Here is a 19,029-nt window from a genome sequence, read left to right as displayed (position 1 = left end):
TCATGATGGCTATCCAGGCTTTTAGGTGTAAGGAACAATGTTCCCCAACTGCCTCCAGAGATGGATAGTCGGGTAACGCTTCAGGGATGCTGCAAGGATTTCTCTGAAGGAGAATCCCAAGATCCTTGATTTAGTGGAACTGCTCTGTCACGTGGGCAGCGTCTACCACTCAATTTACTCCCCCCTCTGCCCCTGGGTAAAAATCTCCCCGAGCATCCTGGAAAGGACCCTGGAACTCTTTGAACCACAACTTTTTTCCCTCACATTGATTCCTGGAAAAGGACCTCTGTGGGGTAGAGAAGCAGATTCCAATGACAGACAGGGTCTTTCCGTCTTTCTCACTGCGGGAGAGTGTGTCTCATACTGCCAGTCCAAAGAGGGAGGGACCGTCACTGGAGGCATTGACAAATGATGCCTTAAAAGGTTCCGCAAAGTCACACAGCCGCATCCAGGCATGATGCCAAATGGCAATGCCGGAACTGTCCGCCCTAGAAGTATCCTCAAATGCATGACAGATGAGCTTCATGGACGCACTGGAAATGGACTGCAGAATAGCCATATGGGAGGAGAACGAGTTTGGTTCCTCTGCCGTCATTCACTCAGGGCTGGAGCTAGTTCCTTAAGCAAGTCCCTCTGTAGCCTCATAAAGTGAGAAAGGTAGTTCAATGCTCTGGCGACAAATGTGGAAGAAGCATAGACCCTTTTTCCAAACCTGTCCATAGCCCTAGACTCCCTGTTAGGGGGATGGACAGTAGAGCTTTCCTGGGCAAGCTCCTTCTTGGTGGCCACTGCAACCACCATGGCATCTAATGGAATGCCCTTCATCCAGTGGGGTCTACATTGAGGGGGTACTGAGAATTTTGTCAGCTCTTTTAGGTATCAGTTTTGCAGCACTGCCATTCGGCATCCTCTGGAACTCCAGTGGTTAGGACCACCTCTGCCTCTAAGACAGCAGCTTGCCTGGAAGGGTCTCCTACCCTGGAAAGTCTTGTTCTGCTGCTGTTTGTTCTGAAGCTACTGGGACTTACAAAACCATAAGTTCTTGAGCCTCTTTTTGATTCCTTTGGAATGTCCCTTGCAGGTCTGTAAACTTAAGTCCAACAGCTGTGAGCATTGTTACAAAAATACAACAACCAGGACCAAAAATTGACTAAAGAGTTTATTACACCTCCAGCGCCTTGGCAAAACCCTTCAAGGAGTACATAAAAACATCTAACAACGCACCTTCTTAAATACAAAACCATACATCAATGATTCAATTAAAAATAATTAATCTAAATCAGCAGCTTCCAATTACATTCAAAATTCAGTCCCATAGGGGACATAGTATTAAACTTTAAAATAAACATACTTTCCTTATACATTAACTTCCTTTTACATACACCCTCTGAATAAAACCCCACAGGTAACCTTTCTAAAATACTAGCCTTTAAACCCTCAGTATTAGAATTATGACAATCTAAAAAATGTTTAACCACAGGACTCTCTACTTTCTTATTTTTAATATTTCTAACATGCTCCTGCTCCTGTGAGCATTGTTACCTCTTTGCTCACAAAGCAAAAGTTTTTTCCTTACATATTGCCCACACAGGATGGTACTGTCTAAAGGAGTTGTGATAAACACTGTCTAAAAGTGGTCCACAAAGTTAATGAGACACAGCCAGGCTTGTCTTCTCATTGCTAAGCCTGAGCTGGCCACTATAGCTGCTCCATCCATGGCATTGTAAATTCGATGTATGGCCACCAAGGAGACGGTGTTCATTGTTACCACATGGGTCTCTAGTTGTGTCCTTCAGTCATTCACTGGCAAATGTTCAGGGTGGTCAGCTGCTTTCACTGCTATATCACTCTAAAATCTAACCATTAGAGCCTTGTATTTCAGGGCTCTGACAGAGAACATACTGAATGTATACACCTCCTTCCCAAAGCCCATCTATCACCCCCAACTCTCTGTTTGGTGGAAGGACAGCCTCGGTGTCCTCTGGGATGTCATTTTGCTGGCTACACTAACCACTATGAAGTCCACAAGTGAATCCTCGCTCCAGTGTAGTTTGTCCCCGGGGGTCTGCAGCATTCTGTCCAATTTCTTAGGGATTGGTTCAGCCATGTCTGGTTTTATAGAAGCCTTACAACAAACCATGTCTGCTAACTTGTTTGACAGAGGCACTACGCAAGCCGCAGGGGAAGGGGACATAGAGGATTCCTATAAGATCTCCTCCTCTAAGGAGGTGGGGGTCCAGAGGCCAAGATTATTTCTGTGATACTGTTAAAGATAGCATATTCCGGAGGGGATTTGGGAGAAACCTCTCCTTCACTGAGATCCGTATGGGGGAAGGGGACTCTGAAGGAGAGTCTGTGTGTGTCCTCTTAAACCTCCTCTTCCTGTGAGGACTATAAGGGCAGTTTCTTAGGAAAAGGGCACCCTGGAGCACAACAATCTGCTCCTACAAGTCCCCTTGTCCTGAAGGAGCAAACATGATAATCAGTCAAAAGCCCCAGCATCTGAGGTGTTTCAGGGCAAACTGGTGGACTCTGCATATGTCCTTGCTAAGGATCCTGTCTCTGCTCTCCTCTGCACTATCAGAGCTGTCGTAATCATACCACAATCAATGGAACCATAGAAACTGGAGAATTATGGACAACCCGGCACTAACTCCAACCACTGGCACTGAATACTCTGGATTGTAGTCAAGAAAGGGACCTTTGGTACAGAGATATCAAATGCTAATGTTCTGACTTCGACAATGGTGCTGACAGCATTGGTACCAACATCAATGTCAAGAATCCAAGGTCAAACATGATTTGCACTGAGGATTTTAATGGTGACAAGGACATTAGCATGGAAAAGGAATATCATTCCACAATGTATGAATAAAAGCAAGTGTTGGCACCCACTTCAGCACTACCTGTGCCAAGACAGGGTGGAGAAGGGGAATAATTTCTGGAGTTACGGACAAAGCTTCTTGACCTGCTCTGTGCACTGTTGGGGCTGGTCTGACAGTACCACAGCTGTACCTTATTGAAGGTCAATGTTAAGGGTGTATGGCTCCTTCAGTGACCAGTAAGAGTGAAGGAGGACACAGAGGTAGGTGTGGAAGTTATACATCTAAAAAGTTCTTATTCAGAGAAAACCCTACCTGTCCTCCTCTGAGTCAAGTTTGTAGTTCCAGATGACTCCTCCCAAAGAGGAGAGGAAGACTTGATGGGAGTAGCTGAACTGGAAGGTCCCAGTCTGAGTGAAGAGGAAACAACCCTGGCAACGTTTGGAGGAGTCAATTTCTCCAGAATGGAAAGATTTGATTCCTCTTCCTGTCTTTTCTCCTTTTTACAGAACTAACTACTGTTAGGAATGACTTGTCAGTGTCCTGGGGGAAGAGGCCACCATAGTTATTATTTCTGAATGAAGACAACCTTCAGTACCAAGTTACTATTTTTGTCCAAAAAAGTCAAACAGCTGATGTTCTTGCAAAATTGAAAATAACAACACAGACTAGAATAACTCCAAAAAAAGTTTAATGTGAAGCGCTTTTCGTCTTCCACCTTTGGAAGACTTCATCAGACAAAAGAAAAAAACTTCATACACAGTTTTAAAATGAAAAAGGCGCCAAAGCAAAGCACAGTAATTGGAACTTTCATTTTAGAAAAAACAAAATGCAAACCCCCCCCCCCCCCCCAAGAAGTTTTAAATGAATGATTTTATTTTGCGGACATTAGATTTTTTAACACAAGAAAAAGGTTTTTGATGCAGAACACTTTTAATCATTTAACTTAGTATTTAATTAGTTAATTGAATGGTGGCTGCATCCAATTACTGTGTTTGTTATTGTTTGTTTTTTTTCGTTTTGGAGAGTTTGTTGTTCGTTATTTTCAAGCTGATGTTTTTGCAGATAGTGCAGTCACTGTACAGATGAGAAACTCTTCTATGATGTGAAGTTGAAGGGGCTCTTTCATGAGAGAATTACTTTCTCCTACAGCAGATTCAAGACTTTACAAGAATTATTATCTGTCAGGAAATTGGATAAAGAACAGGGTAGAAAAGGTAGTTTTCTTGTGGGAGATATAAAGTGTGTAACAAGATCAGGAACTTAGATTGAGAGCACATTAATGGGAAAATATATAAGGCCAGGGACCGATATAACTGTGAATCAAGGGGAGTAGTTTACATAATAGGATGTGGAGGTCCCGTAGTTAAGTGGTGCATAGGGCAGACTAAGAGGGCAATGAAAAAATGAATAATGGCCCTGTTGCAGAACATTTTGTTCGATACCATGAGGGTACAGACACATCCCTTTTTTATTGTGTGTTGGCTAAGCCCATTCAATGTCAAGGGGATGAATTTATAAACAAACTGACATGGTTGGAAACTAAATGTATTATTAATTTTGGTACCCTTTACCCAAGGGGATTAAATCTTGATATTAATTTGAATGTAGGGCAGGGGTAGAGAAAATTAGTAATGTACATGATTTCTTTGTGGAGTTTTCGTTTAGTTCAAGTATGTTCAAATATGCACTGTTTGCACTGGCACTTTCTGATACTGAAGTTTTTTTATTAGTTATTATTTAAAATATATGTTTATGATACACAATATTAGAGAGGTAGTAATATAGAAGTATACAATAATATACATGTCAAGAATGAAATATCATGTAGTCCAGATATTTTAGAGCAGAGCACTTTAAACAAAATGGTGTAGTGTTTATTTACCAAATGGGATAAAGAACAGTAATTTAGATATAATTCATAAGTAATTAGATTTAATGAGGGATAATTATATTTAATTGAGTTTAATTATTCAATTATTTAAATGTATTAGTATATAATGGTGAGCTGCATGTGTGAAAAATATTCCTTGAATGCGTAAGCCGAGGTACCAGATACACCAGTAAAGCTTTTTCTTACAGTTTCCTGGTGTGGTGTGGTGTGTTCTTTCAAACTCCTAGGGAGGGCAAACAACACACAGGTTGTGCGGGTTCTGTTGAGGAATCTTGCTCAAGCTGTTGGAGACATGGCTGTGGCTTTAATGGAAGCAACGAGTCCTAGAGATTACCTGTAAGGCAAGGGATTATTGCTGGTGGAGGAGCTTGAGCTTGTGAGGAGTTCCTTGCCAGGCAAAACAAGTGCCACAGGCAACCAGTCCAAAGGTTTCCACTGTCTGGACAGGATCAGAGAAATCAAGCAATTACAAAACATAAAACGAATTTCATATTTATAATCTTAACTTGTAACTTAATGTTAAAGTTCTAGAACAGTGAAAAAGAAAGCCCAGACTAGTTTGCCGAAAGGTATCTGATCAACATTAATAACTCACACTGGCCACACCCCAGTGAAACCTTTTTCAGTAAGTCTCTCTTTTTTGTACACCATCTTTCTTCTCAGTAAGAAGGCTTTATTTTGTGAATTTAAAATGGAAAATATTAAAAAGGTTATTTTGAGAGATGCTGTATATCTAATCAAATTAATCCTTCCTTTCAAGCTGATAAAAAAATTAGCAATGTCACAATGAATTATTTTTCTGCTGCTCATCTTGAGATCAGTCTCTCTCCTTTAACAATGTCAGCACTTCAGCAGTTTCTATGTTGCAGTCCTACCTTGTAACAAATGCCGGCTGAACTTCATGGGGGTTACGACGATCAGACCAGAAAAACAGTAATCTGTCAAATTTTGGTTCGATATCTGCAAACTGAGCTTTTCCTTCTGGAAATATCCTTAGAAGACCTCCATGCACCTAGAACAAGGTAATCAATCTGTAATCCAGCCATAACTTATCTATAAGAATAAACACTAAAATCATAAACTATACTACCAACCCAATTTAATACACTAGTGTACATAGAAAGAAGGCAATACCAAGCTCATCTGAAGAAAACACAAGGACCTGTAAAAATATGAACCTACTTACCTACACTTCACAGCAGAAAACCTCTTCAATTTTAATAACTGTTTTATAACTAGCATTTTGCCCTAGTGAAGATTATATACATATTCAGCACTGGTGTGCATCTGCAAAAGCAAAATTTATACGGCACTACTCCTGACACTACTGCTGATTTTCTGAAAAGAAACTTACATGAAAGGGATGCCCCTTCTCAAGAGATGTGTAAATAGTGGCCATCAAATATAATTATTAAGAACTATAAGCACCAGAGTGTATGTACCTCAGCTCTTCTTAAAATAATCATTGTTTAAGAAACACAAGGAATTCAGCACAAAAAAAAATTGTCAAACTTAAAAGTTTGGGAAAATAATAATACAACTTTAGGGATACTAATGGAATCTCAAACCAAATGCTACTCTTAAAAAATATGTAAATCTCCTGTGACCATACCTCTTACCACAAGAAATATGGACAAGTCAAAAAGAACGAGTGTTCAAAGGTCTCAAAATAGGGGCGATTTAAATACTGCTCTTATAAACTTGGAGAGTTAATAAAGTAATAGGTTTTGCGTTATTAAAGTCCATTTTCTGAAGAATATGAAGTCTAAAAATCAAATGTCTGCCATTATTTAGTGTCTTCAATCCTGAAAATCAAATGTCTGTCATTATTTAGTGTCTTCAATCCTGAATGATTGTCAGAAAACCATATTTTTTATGAGAAACAGACTTAAAAATATGAGGCAAAAGTCTGGACAGATGGGAGGTATGCCTGTGATGAAGGATTTTGTAAACAATGAGTTTAAAAATATTTGGCCTACCCAAGTAACCTCTGCAGGATACATTAAAAATAAGTATCCCTTCACCACAATCATAAAATGACTGAAAAAGAAACACCCAGCATGATATGGCTACAATCCATCAATACCAGAATCTTTTCTCTCACATAACCTGTAAATGCATCCTGCAACCACACAATTCAAACCTACAATCACACATGAAGCAAGGTGCAACCACAAACCATCCTCTTCTTCACACTGTATATGCCTACATTTACATAGCAATGGCTAATTATTTCCCACCCACATACCACTTCATCCAAGACAATTCATCCTCAGCACCTGCTTAGCAATTCTCCTGCATCATGCTTGCCTCCATAAAAGTAACAACTTAATATACTGAGCTAGAAGATGCAGCAAACCTGACCATATATCTCCTTCTCTCTCCCCTTTCATTGGCTGTTGTGAGTAGGCACAAAATTATCATTTTGTGAAATCACTCCCCTTCAACTATTTAAATTTATTGGCCATCCCACTGTATTTCATAGAACCAGAATACAAAAGTGCCCACCCCTTTCAGTCTATCTTGCTCTTTTAAAATTAGTGGCTCTCCACTTGCACAGCTAAAGCTTAACTTGCCCCCTTTTTTCATATCTACCTGCTTACTGCACTCTGCAGTGCTTAGGATATCAACCCATTTTTTCATCTTACCTTTAAACATCTACTTCAAGACCACCAGTTACTGGAGACCCCACATACTGCCTCTCAGTAGTCATACTGGGATTACTGCTTCTGTTTTCTCCTAGTGAGGGAAGGTGCAAAGTGATATCTCCTGGAGACTGCTGATCACCAAAAAGCCTAATAACTGCTTCATATGTGACAGCTTGGAATTTGTGCTTAAATTCTGCTCCTGGTGAGAGAAGGAGCAGAGTGCATTGATTCCTTACTGTTTCTGGTTGGGCAGTGAGGGTCTGTGCTTGATGTTCCTGACTGGTCTGGTTGCTATTCAAGGCATCTACCAGAAAAAGGCTACAACAAGCCTACATACCCTTGCATCATGTGGGACAAGACTGCGGATCACCAAACAGGCTGTGGCCTGCTTCTCATCTTGGGATTGGTGCTGATGTTTTGCTTCTGGTGAGAGAAGAAGCAAAGGAGCACTGTATCCCAACACAGTGAAGCTGTGGTTAGACCAGCACTAGTAATAGCCAGGCAGTAGCCATTCACGCGACTCCCCTCTTTTCATCATTCTTGACAAGCTAATTCTTTGTTTTTAGTAACTACTCCCTGATTTGTTTCTAACTTCAGAATATCTGCCTAAACACTTCATCCTTAAATTTTCAGAGTCTACATATTAGTTTCCCCTCAAGTGTTTGGCCGTGCTCTGCACAGACACCTGCTTAGTGCACTCTGCAGTGCTTAGGATATCAACCCATTTTTTTCATCTTACCTTTAAACATCTGACATTTTTCGTGTAATAGCATGATTGAAATTTCACCAATACCTAGTTGCCCACAGGACAACTAGTTTGCAGTGACAAGCACTGTCGCCAGAGTTGTAAACCGGATACTCCGGACACTGCTTTATATTCTCACTCCAATTGTCTAATCAATAAAAAAGGGTCTGTTGCCATGAGTATGAACTTTTCCACTATCTCTGTTACCAGCTTGGTGGATATGGGCATTCTGAGGCAATGTAGAAATTGCCTCATGTTTACTGACAACCAGATAATTCTCAAACAATCTGATATGGTTTGTGGGAGGTTGGCATAATGGTTAAGGTGTTTACCTTACAAACATAAGGTGGAGGGTTTGATTCTCACATGGGGTAATTGGATAAGCTGAAAATGGCCCACAAGGGCAGTTAGCCTAGTAGTAATCTATGAACCTATGAACCTATAAGATACATTTATACAATGTCACTGAAGGCAAAGCTCTCACATAAAAGTATTCTTAATGTCAATACGGTTGTCAGTAGTACACACACCCTGCACCCATCACACACAATTCAAAGCAGACACATAGACCCACATATGCTGAGGCACTTAAATGTAACCTTCCTAAACCCCAAAGACCTCCTAGATGAAGTACACATAACAAATATCCTCAGCAGCCCCAATGGAATCTTTCAAAACAACACCAACATCAATACACTGAGCCACATCTCATGAAGTCTCTACTTCTAAACCCATAAAGCAAGCCACCATGCAATCCAACATTCTGGTCACTGGAGACTCCATAGTGAAACACACTGATGTGTCCCCCACCAGGCTGAGTAAGGAGAAAGTCACAGTCAGTTGCTTATCAGGGGCTAGGATCAGCCACATTATGCACGCTCTCAGGTCACTGGACCACAAGTACCGTAAGCACACAAAAAACACAGTCATAGTACTCATGGAAGTAAATGACATGAGACGTACCTCTCTAGACTACATGAAGAAAGACATCATGGAGCTTTCGGAATATGTGTCTCAGGCTGGCATGAGCCTAGCATTGAGCACTGTTTTACCTTCTCCAAGGCTGCTGCCACAATACAAACAAAAGATATCTGACTTTAATAATTGGCTTAGTTTCTGGTGTCACTCTAAGGGGATGCAATATTTGTCAGCATGGAAGAAGATGGTCAACAGACCATGCTGTTTTGCAGATTATTCCCAAATGCATTTATTGTTACAACAGGAAGATTAATAAATAATGCAAAGAAATGGAACATGATGTCCAACATCTGATGGTCTACATTACAAATGAAATTTCTGGAACTTGCCTGTACTAAATAACATGCAACTTACTGTGGTTAACAGCCTTGTTTTTTTTTTTTAAATTAAATACGACGTGGCATCTATTAATTTAAAATTATCACTGTAAGTTAACCTTAATGTTGTACTAAGCATGTTATAGGCAATTTAAATTTTAGTACCACTTCACAAGATGGCAATGCTAATTATATGACTCTTCAAACTTTGTTTTGACTCTGGAACAGTCCACATATGTCTTCCTCAATGGTCTACCATATATGGAACATTTAGCCCAACTATTTACAATGGATATCTGGCCTTTTTTAAATACTTAATGCTTTGCACCAGCTTCACTTGAAGATGCAACTTCAGAAATCTTTCTCTGCAACTCTTTTGACTATGAGAGTTCTCAGAGTCCCTTGTTTTCTTGCAACAGAGCTAGCTGTGACACTGTAGGCTGATCCCCTTTCTGAAACTTCAGTTTTCACTTTTGACTTAAACAGATGTCTGCAATTTCTTCTATACAACTTACTACCTTCCATACCAACTGAGTAAGATCTTCATTCAGTTGCCTTCAAAACAAATGAAGCTTTGGGCTACTAAGTTTGCTCTGGATTTTGGATTATTACTTTACTTCCTGCCTGTAAATCTGGTAGTCTTCAGCAATTGCTAGCACAATAGTACTTCTACGTCTGCTGATCTCCTTCCAGCATTCCTTTTACTTTATGTTGATTTTGAGGCATCAGCAAAGTTGTTTAAGAAGGCAATCAAATTTTTAACCTTCTGCCCATTAATAGTTAAGCTGGGGAGACATGGGATCATTCAGGTGAACAATTCCTACATTTCAAAACACCGAAATGATGATCCTTCATTGTTTTTTGCTATAGCTCCATCTCATGAGATTTTTCACTTTTTGGACAGCTTGTTCCATATGTCAGCTGGGCTTGGGAAAGCATGGACTGAACATTATATATATCTGAATTTCTGTTAATAAACAAATTAATTCCTGGCATTTTTTTTTTTTTTACTGAGGACCACTATCAGACATTAAAACATCAGATATCTTCTGCCCCATAGAGACTTGAAAGCATAAAATACGTATACCCTTTGTATGCTAGTTTAATAACTTCAAGGAATTTTGAGCAATAATCCACAAAGATAAATGGCCTCCCTAAAACAGAACAAATTTGTGTTCACTTGGATACACACTGATTAACTGGAACTCAGTGAACCAGCACCATTTCCTTTAGAATGTGGTTATATTATAAAATGTGGATGACACAACTCTTAATACTTTTCTGTCTGAGTTACATTCCTGGCAAAAACATATTCCTTGCTCTTTCTTTCTGTTTTACAATCCCCATATGTGATTTATGAAAACATTTAGATTAAGTAATATCCTCTGCAATTTCCGAGGTGTCTCGGGCAAAGCCTTTCTGAAAATGCATTACAAGAGTATGTGATCTATATAACTAGCTTCTCAAGCATTTCAAAACTCTTCCTGTTCTTAATCCATTTCCCAGATTTTACACTGCTCTGTCAGGCACAGTTATCTCAGACATGTTAGGCATAAATTTTGCAAAATTCAGCATCAGTTTTGTGAAACCACTGTAATTTCTATTTGTTTTCTAGTTCTGACGTTTGAAAAACTGCATTTTTTTCCTGGATCAGATTTCTGTTCTTCTGATATTAAGGTATGAGACTTGTCACTATGATTTTACAGTTGCTCATATTTAGCTTGAAATCATGCTGTCTTAATCTATTCAGCAGCCACATTAGTCTTTTATTATGTTTTCTCCTGTCTGACAATAAACTACAACACTACCAATTATGTTTTCGGCACCTTCCAAGCCTTCAATTATCCAAGCAGCCACTCTATGGAACTCATCCAGTGATGCTGAAATACCTAATAAAAGTCTATATAATCTGCCATTTCCTAAAGGCATATTAGGAACACACAGTCTGGAGCACTTCTTCATAGGTTCATTGGTTCATAGGAGATTACTAGGCTAACATCTTAAGAGCCCTTACAAGTCGAGCCTATATAGCTGTTACCCAATATATGACCCATAGGGACAACAGAATGGCATGGATTTGTGCCTATGCCTTGAGTATTTTACAGACTGTCCCTGTCCATTAGGGACATAGGCATTACCCCAGGTATGAATTTGCAATTCCCCATTCACTGATCCAAATTCTGTTTGAAGAGGGCCAGGGAAGGACTCTGCATAATGCGAATAGGAAGCCTGTTCCCAAGAAGTGGCAATCTCTGAGACACACATCTGTCTCTCTAGCATGTTATGTTTGAGTCACTGAGTAAGTTTAGAGCCCTAGATCAGGTGACCCTTATGCAGTTTGATTTGCGGATTTGTAGCAGCTCCATCAGGGCCAGATTTGTGACTGCCTTGTCTGTCAAGCACAAGTCACCCCTTAACAGTCGGTAGGAAACAGAGTAAAAGGATAACACTTTTAGTCTATCCACATAGGACATGTTGTTTACACCCTGTATTTTCTTTGTGAGGAACCTCTGATGTCGCTCCAGCTGCTGTAAGTGTGTAGTCAAGTACATGCCAAATAATGCACTGTACTCGATTACTGGTCTAATGAGGGCAGAGTACAGAGGGACTACAATTTCCTTGGATCTGGATGCCATACCTTCACTTATAAGTTGTGCCACATAGAAGGCCTTCCTCACCACTTCTACCTTACCTGCCACCCTGGTTTGCGACTAATATGAATAGAAACATAGCATTTGGCATACATGAGACCCCTTCTTCAAGCATAAGCAATGGGCAACACTCCTCTTTAATCACAGTACTCATTACCTAGCAGATCAATACAAATCTACACAATGTCCTGCTTCACCAACACTAACTATTGTATTAACCAATTCTGCTCATTACAAATGCTTCTTAACATCTAGATTTTCCATTTTCTACTCAACTGTACTTAGAACTGCTAGAAATACTTCACTAGAAACCAGGGGCGGCCCGTGCTATTGGACTGCCGGACTGCAGCCCCCTCAACTTCAAATTAACAAAATAAAAAAAAGAAAAAGAAAAAAATAAGAAAAAAATAAGAAAAATTTTTTTTTAATTTCTCGGACTTCGCGCATGCGCACTAGTCCAGACTGCTGCTGAGACAGTCTGGAGCATGGAGCATGCACTCAGCAGCAGTCCTGATAGAGACACGTGAACAGGAGCGCTCCCACAAGTCTATGCAGTTTTAAACTGCCTGGGAACTCGCTGGGAAACGCGTCGGGGTCAGACTGCAAGGTCGGCAGTCAGGAGAAGGATCTCGGGTCTGGATTGGAGCTTGCTGCAGGGGAAGATCTCACGACGGGCAAGGTCAGATTTGCGCGGGTTTTCAGCTGCACTCGTCGGGGGTTTTGACCGTTTGTGGACCTGGATTTATGGAAGTAGTGGTGATTCTGCGGACAGGGACCTGGAGTTATGGTGGTTTGCAGACAGGGATGTACTACAGGACCAGGTAAGTGTACAGGGAGTGTGTGTGTGTGTGTGAAAATGCCCCTGGTGCAATATACTGGTGGTTAGGTAGGGAATACCTCAGGCTTGAACCCTGTACCTTGTATGCAGGTGTTAAAGACCTGAATTCCCTACCCACCACCATTTGTAAAAAAATTGCAGATTTTTGCCTCATATTTGATCTGAACTGTTCCTCATAATATCTGTGGTTTATAAATGTTGCAATACTTGTTATTTGATGGTGCAGTGATAGCATTGTTGCCTCACAGCTGCAGGTTCTCAGGTTTGCTTCTTGGCTGGGGTGCCTTCTTTGTGGAGTCTGCATCTTATCGCTGTGTTTGTGTGGATTTGCTGTGGTGTCCTGCCATTTTACAAAGACATGTGTCTACAGTATTCCTCCCTGGGGGGGGTCTGTATCTTCTCCCTGTGTTTGTGTGGGTTTGCTTTTGTGTCCTCCCATGTTACAAAGACATGTCTGCATTATTTCTTCCTAGGCCTCTGCTGAGAATTGTTTTTTTTTGTTCCAAGTCAGACTGTCCTGATTAACAAATGTTAAATAAAATTGACAGGCATTTGAATTTCAGACTTCAGGTTTCTGAATGTTTAGTTCCTTACATATTTGATGGTGCAGTGGCAGTATTGTTGCCTCACAGCTATAGGTTTTCTGGTTTGATTCTTGGCTGGGGTGCCTTCTGTGTGGAGTCTGCATCTTATCCCTGTGTTTGTGTGGATTTGCTGTGGTGTCCTGCCATTTTACAAAGACATGTGTCTACAGTATTCCTCCCTGGGCCTCTGCTGAAAATTGTTTTTGTTCCATCAGAAGTAAAATTGACAGGCATTTGAATTTCAGACTTCATATTCTTCAGAAAATACATAGTAAAACAACGTTTTATTCTAGCAATAAATATATAGTAACACAACCTTTTATTATAGCAATTTTTTAAGTTTATAAGATGGCTATTTGAAATTTGTCCTTATTTTTGGGACTGTAATACCCTGTTAGTGGCTTTGTCCAGGTTTTTTGTGCTAAGGTTGACAGCTATGGCAAGAACTGAATTCATTAAATGATAGCCATTTAAGTTTCAGTCTTCCTCTCTTTCACAAAGCAGCTGATTTGGCGTAGTGGTATGTTGCTGTTGACTGTTTTGCACAGGGACCTTGGCAGTAAAATGTATGGTGGTAACACAGCATTTTATTATAGCAGCTTTCCAAGATTATACAAGCAATGTTTAATGTGTCCCTGGTTTTTGCCCTTTTGACCCACCCCAATAAATTTGTTTTTTTCCAGACTTCTTGTGCTGCGAAGTTGAGATGCAGTTGAGTATTGAGTAGATTTTACAAGGAGCTGAGAGCTGCAGGGGAAGAGAAGTTTAGTGCTGATGATGCTAAGTCAGCTCACATTGCTAATAGCACAAAAGGTTGTGTACTTGCTTTTGATGCAGAAGGTTGTTGGTTCTACTCCCATAAGGGGTGAATGCTGCCGTACTGAAAATTAAGATACTATGACCCTGTTATCAGTTTGCCATCCATTTCCTATTGCAAGATTACTAGCTTATTTTTAATGTAATTTAGGCAATTTATTCCACAGGGGCATCAGACACTTTATTTTTCGATGAAACCTTGAAATATAAAGGTGATTGCTAGCACCAACCTCTTCATTACAGATTTATTTAACGTGGAATTATTTAGATGACTTTTTTACTACTTCAGAGATTGTGCATATTTACTGATAATGGTGGACTGTAGAATTGTGCATATTTACTGATAATAGTGGACTGTAGAAGTTTGAGTAGACTTTTATGATGGAAATGTTCTGAATTGGACAGTTTTGTTTCGTTTACTGGAAAAATGTTCAAAGCAATAGGAAGGTGTATCAAAGAGCACATGTATGTTTCATATGCAAGGGGCCTATGATTTGAAAACAGCCCAGAATTAATTTTTATCTGCCACGGGTAAAATGTATTTTCTTTGAATGTGGGTTTTAATGTTGTTTCAATGAATGTGAGTTTCAAGGGCAGAGAAGGTTTAATGCCAAGTTTGTTTAGCAGATGTCTTAGTGTTTGTGCTGTAAAATGCAAAATAAAACTTTCAAATGAAGTTCAAATCATCATAGAAGTAAATCAGTATGCACATTAGTGTTTATGGTAAATGGAGTGAAATAGCAAAGTAATGGATCATTGGAATGGCTGCAGGGAGGCTTCATTCGACCATGGTTTTGTGAGGGGGAAGGGCGGCAAACTTAGACAGCCCCAGCTGAACTATACCTCCCAACTGTCCAGATTTTCAAAGAATGAATAGATTTTTTGCTTCTTATTTTTGGTTTGTTCCTCATAAAAATTTGTGGTTTTCTGGCAAATCATTTAGGAATTAAGTCACTAAATAATGACACACCTAGTTTCAGACTTCATAACCTTCACAAAAATGCATGCTAAAGTAAGACCTGTTCTATCACCTGTCCCAGTTTATAGTAGAGCAATTTTTAGTACTGTTAATATGTTCCCCCCAATATATTTGGCCTTGTCCAGATTTATGTCCCAGTTTATACAAGAGCAATTTTTAGTACTGTTTATATGTTCCCCCAATATATTTGGCCTTGTCCAGATTTATTGCATTAACAGGTTGAGAGGTACATGCAAATAAATTGCTTTATAGAATTAGGCATAGCCAAACCTCTGAACTGTCCCTGATTTTGACTCAAAATGTTGCTCTTCCCCTAATGATCCCTCCGTAAAATAGCAATTTTGGAAGAAAACATGGAGGGTTTATAATTAAGAAATAACTGTAATAATCAGATTACTTTTATTTCAGAAATGCATGTAGATTATTTTATTTTCTCAGCTGCTCAAGTTAGCAGTACTAATATTAAAGTGTCCCTTCTTTGACAGGTTCCCAGCTGTATTGTGTTGCTATTTTATATCTCATATCACATTTTTGGTCCATTTTTCATAAAATTGTGTTTTTTGCAAATTAGTGACAAATAATTAAAGACTGAAGTTAGAAAATAATGACAGACATTTGAGTTTCAGATTTCATACCATTCAGAAAATTCATACTAATGCAAGACCTCTATTAGCTTTCTAAGTTTATAAGAGCAATATTTTAAAAATTGTCCTTATTTTTGGGCCTTTGTCCCATTTCTTTGTATGGCTTTGTCCAGATTTCTTGCTCTGAGGTTGAGAGGTATGACAAATGTGTCAGGGCCATCACAAGTCAGCCAGAGACATTTCAAACTGTGACATACTTGTTATACCCCACTCCCCCATGTAGTGACTCTGGATGTGTCGAAGCAAGGCAAATAGTAGTTATGCAGTGTAAATGTGCAGAGAATCCCACCCATCTAAGGTAGACACAAGTACTAGAGTGGCTTTTCATCTGTCCTTGATTTTTACAGAATGGTCTGGTTTCTGTCATATTTTTGTACTGTTGATTTATGCTTATTACTCAAAGTGCCTGTTGCTCTGTGTTTAAGTAGCAATACTTTAATGACGATCAGGTAAGCTTGGCTGAGATTGCAAGATGCAAGTAAGCTTTAATAAGCATACTGTTAAAGAATTGCCAACATTGAAAGCCTTTCTGTTGCCATGTAGAGAATACTTAACTAGATAATGTATAAGCCTTGGGTATTGAAATACATATGCCAGTATTTGTAATAAAGGACAGAATTACATTATTTTAAGAGTCTCATTACACTTGGAGACTTCCAGTCATCTCTGCAGGCTTTACCCGTAAACCGAATGCCAATCGCGTGGCCCATAACCTGTACAGTAATCCTTTTAAGCAATGTATCTTGAGCTTATTTCTTGTTTGCTTTTCATTTTTTACTTTGATCATGTTTTCCCCATGAAACAAGTAGATGTCAGGCAGCAGGTCTTTTTTTGGATAAGGAACATTTTTACAAGTGGGGGCATCAGAGATTTGTACTTTCAGCATGTTACTTGTTACTTTAATAAAGCTGAATATACATTATAATTAGAACTGCAGTGCAAGAAGTGGTTTGAGTTGAGTGCTGCTTGTTTTTCTTATACTTGATTTTGACTGGCATTCCATTAATGTATTTAAAAAAAGTAATTTATTTTTTCATGCCTCACAACATTTTTTGTTTCCATCTAGATATTAAGCTGTCATGCAGCCAATGCATTGAAATATTTTTATTCTTCTACACTTCATTTTGTCTTGATTGGACTCTCATGACGACTGTTTGGCACCCAGTGCAGTATATTTAGTTTTTGTGGTTTGCTACTACAGGTGTGTGTGTGTGTGTGTGTGTGTGTGTGTGTGTGTGTGTGTGTGTGTGTGTGTGTGTGTGTGTGTGTGTCTGGTAGGGAATACCTCAGGCTTGAGCCCTGTACCATGTATGCAGGTGTTAAAGACCTGAATTCCCTACCCACCACCATTTGTGAAAAAAAACTGCAGATTTTTGCCTCATATTTGATCTGATCTGTTCCTCATAATATCTGCGGTTTGTAAATATTGCAATGCTTGATATTTGATGGTGCAGTTGTAGCATTGTTGCCTCACAGCTGCAGGTTCTCAGGTTTGCTTCTTGGCTGGGGTGCCTTCTTTGTGGGGTCTTTATCTTCTCCCTGTGTTTGTGTGGGTTTGCTTTTGTGTCCTCCCATGTTACAAAGACATGTCTGCATTATTTCTTCCTGGGCCTCTGCTGAAATTTTTTTTTTGTTCCAAGTCAGACTGTCCTGATTAACAAATGTTAAATAAAATTGACAAGCATTTGAATTTCAGACTTCAGGTTTCTGAATGTTTAAGTCCTTGCATATTTGATGGTGCAGTGGTAGTATTGTTGCCTCACAGCTATAGGTTTTCTGGTTTGATTCTTGGCTGGGGTGCCTTCTGTGTGGAGTCTGCAACTCCTCCCTGTGTTTTTGTGGATTTGCTCTGGTGCCCTGTCATTTTACAAAGACGTGTCTGCAGTATTTCTCCCTGGGTCTCTGCTGAAAATTGTTTTTATTCTGTCAGCAGTAAAATTGACAGGCATTTGAATTTCAGACTTCATGTTCTTCAGAAAATACATAGTAACACAACCGTAACACAACCTTTTATTCTAGCAATTTTCTAAGTTTATAAGATGAATATTTGAAATTTGTCCCTATTTTTGGGACTGTATCCCCCCATTATTGGCTTTGTCCAGGTTTTTTGTGCTAAGGTTGACAGCTATGGCAAGAACTGAATTCACTGAATGTTTGAGGGCTGTATTCCCTCATTACTGGGTTTGTCCTGGTGTTTTGTACTAAGAGGTTGACAGCTATGGTGAGAACTGAATTCACTAAATTATAGCCATTTAAGTTTCAGTCTTCCTCTTTTACAAAGCAGCTGATTTGGCGTAGTGGTATGTTGCTCTGTTTTGCACAGGAAGCTTGGCAGTAAAATGTATGGTTCTAGCAACTTTCCAAGATTATACAAGCAATGTTTGTGTCCCTGTTTTTTGGGCTTTTGACCCCCCCCCCCCCCAATACATTTTGGCTTTTTCCAGTTTTCTTGTGCTGCGAAGTTGAGTATTGAGTAGATTTTACAAGGAGCTGAGAGCTGCAGGGGAACAGAGGTTTAGTGTTGCTTAAGTGAAGTTGGTTTGCCTTGTTAATAGCACAACAGGTTGTGTACTTGCTTTTGATGCAGAAGGCTGTGGGTTCTACTCCCACAAAGGGTGGATGCTGCCGTACTGAGAATGTTCTCCTTGGTGAAGATACTAACTATGAGTCCGTTATCAGTTTGCCATCCATTTCCTCTTGCAATATTACTAGCTTATCATTTTTTTTAATGTAATATAGGCAATTTATTCCTGAGGGGCAACAGACACTTTATTTTTCGATGAAACCATGAAATATAAAGGTGTTTGCTAGCAGCAACCTCTTCATTAGTTACAGATTTCTTTAATGTGGAATTATTTAATGACTTTTACTTCTTCAGAAATAGTGCATATTTACTGATAATGGACTGTAGAATTGTGCATATTTACTGATAATGGACTGTAGAATTGTGCATATTTACTGATAATGGTGGACTGTAGAATTGTGCATATTTACTGATAATGGTGGACTGTAGAATTGTGCATATTTACTGATAATGGTGGACTGTGGAAGTCTGAGTAGACTTTTATGATAAATGTTCTGAACTGGGCAGTTTTGTCATTATGGGTGCATGC

The 19,029-nt window shown here is 39.4% G+C and overlaps 1 protein-coding gene across 1 annotated transcript in view; it reads right to left on the bottom strand.

The window, feature by feature from the left end:
- Positions 1-19,029, bottom strand: part of EGLN1 (egl-9 family hypoxia inducible factor 1) — a 921,081-nt gene that overhangs the window by 200,409 nt on the left and 701,643 nt on the right. Inside the window, exon 3 of the mRNA XM_044077068.1 lies at positions 5,592-5,728. Coding sequence (XP_043933003.1) covers positions 5,592-5,728 — 137 coding nt within the window. The remainder of the gene's footprint in view (positions 1-5,591; positions 5,729-19,029) is intronic.

The sequence above is a fragment of the Protopterus annectens genome, chromosome 1.part1 (genome assembly GCF_019279795.1).
Source record: "Protopterus annectens isolate FY-2018-M chromosome 1.part1, PAN1.0, whole genome shotgun sequence".
Taxonomy (NCBI): Eukaryota; Metazoa; Chordata; order Ceratodontiformes; family Protopteridae; genus Protopterus; species Protopterus annectens.
The sequence above is the reverse complement of the archived record's forward strand: the minus strand, read 5'-3'. Positions and strand labels throughout refer to the sequence as shown.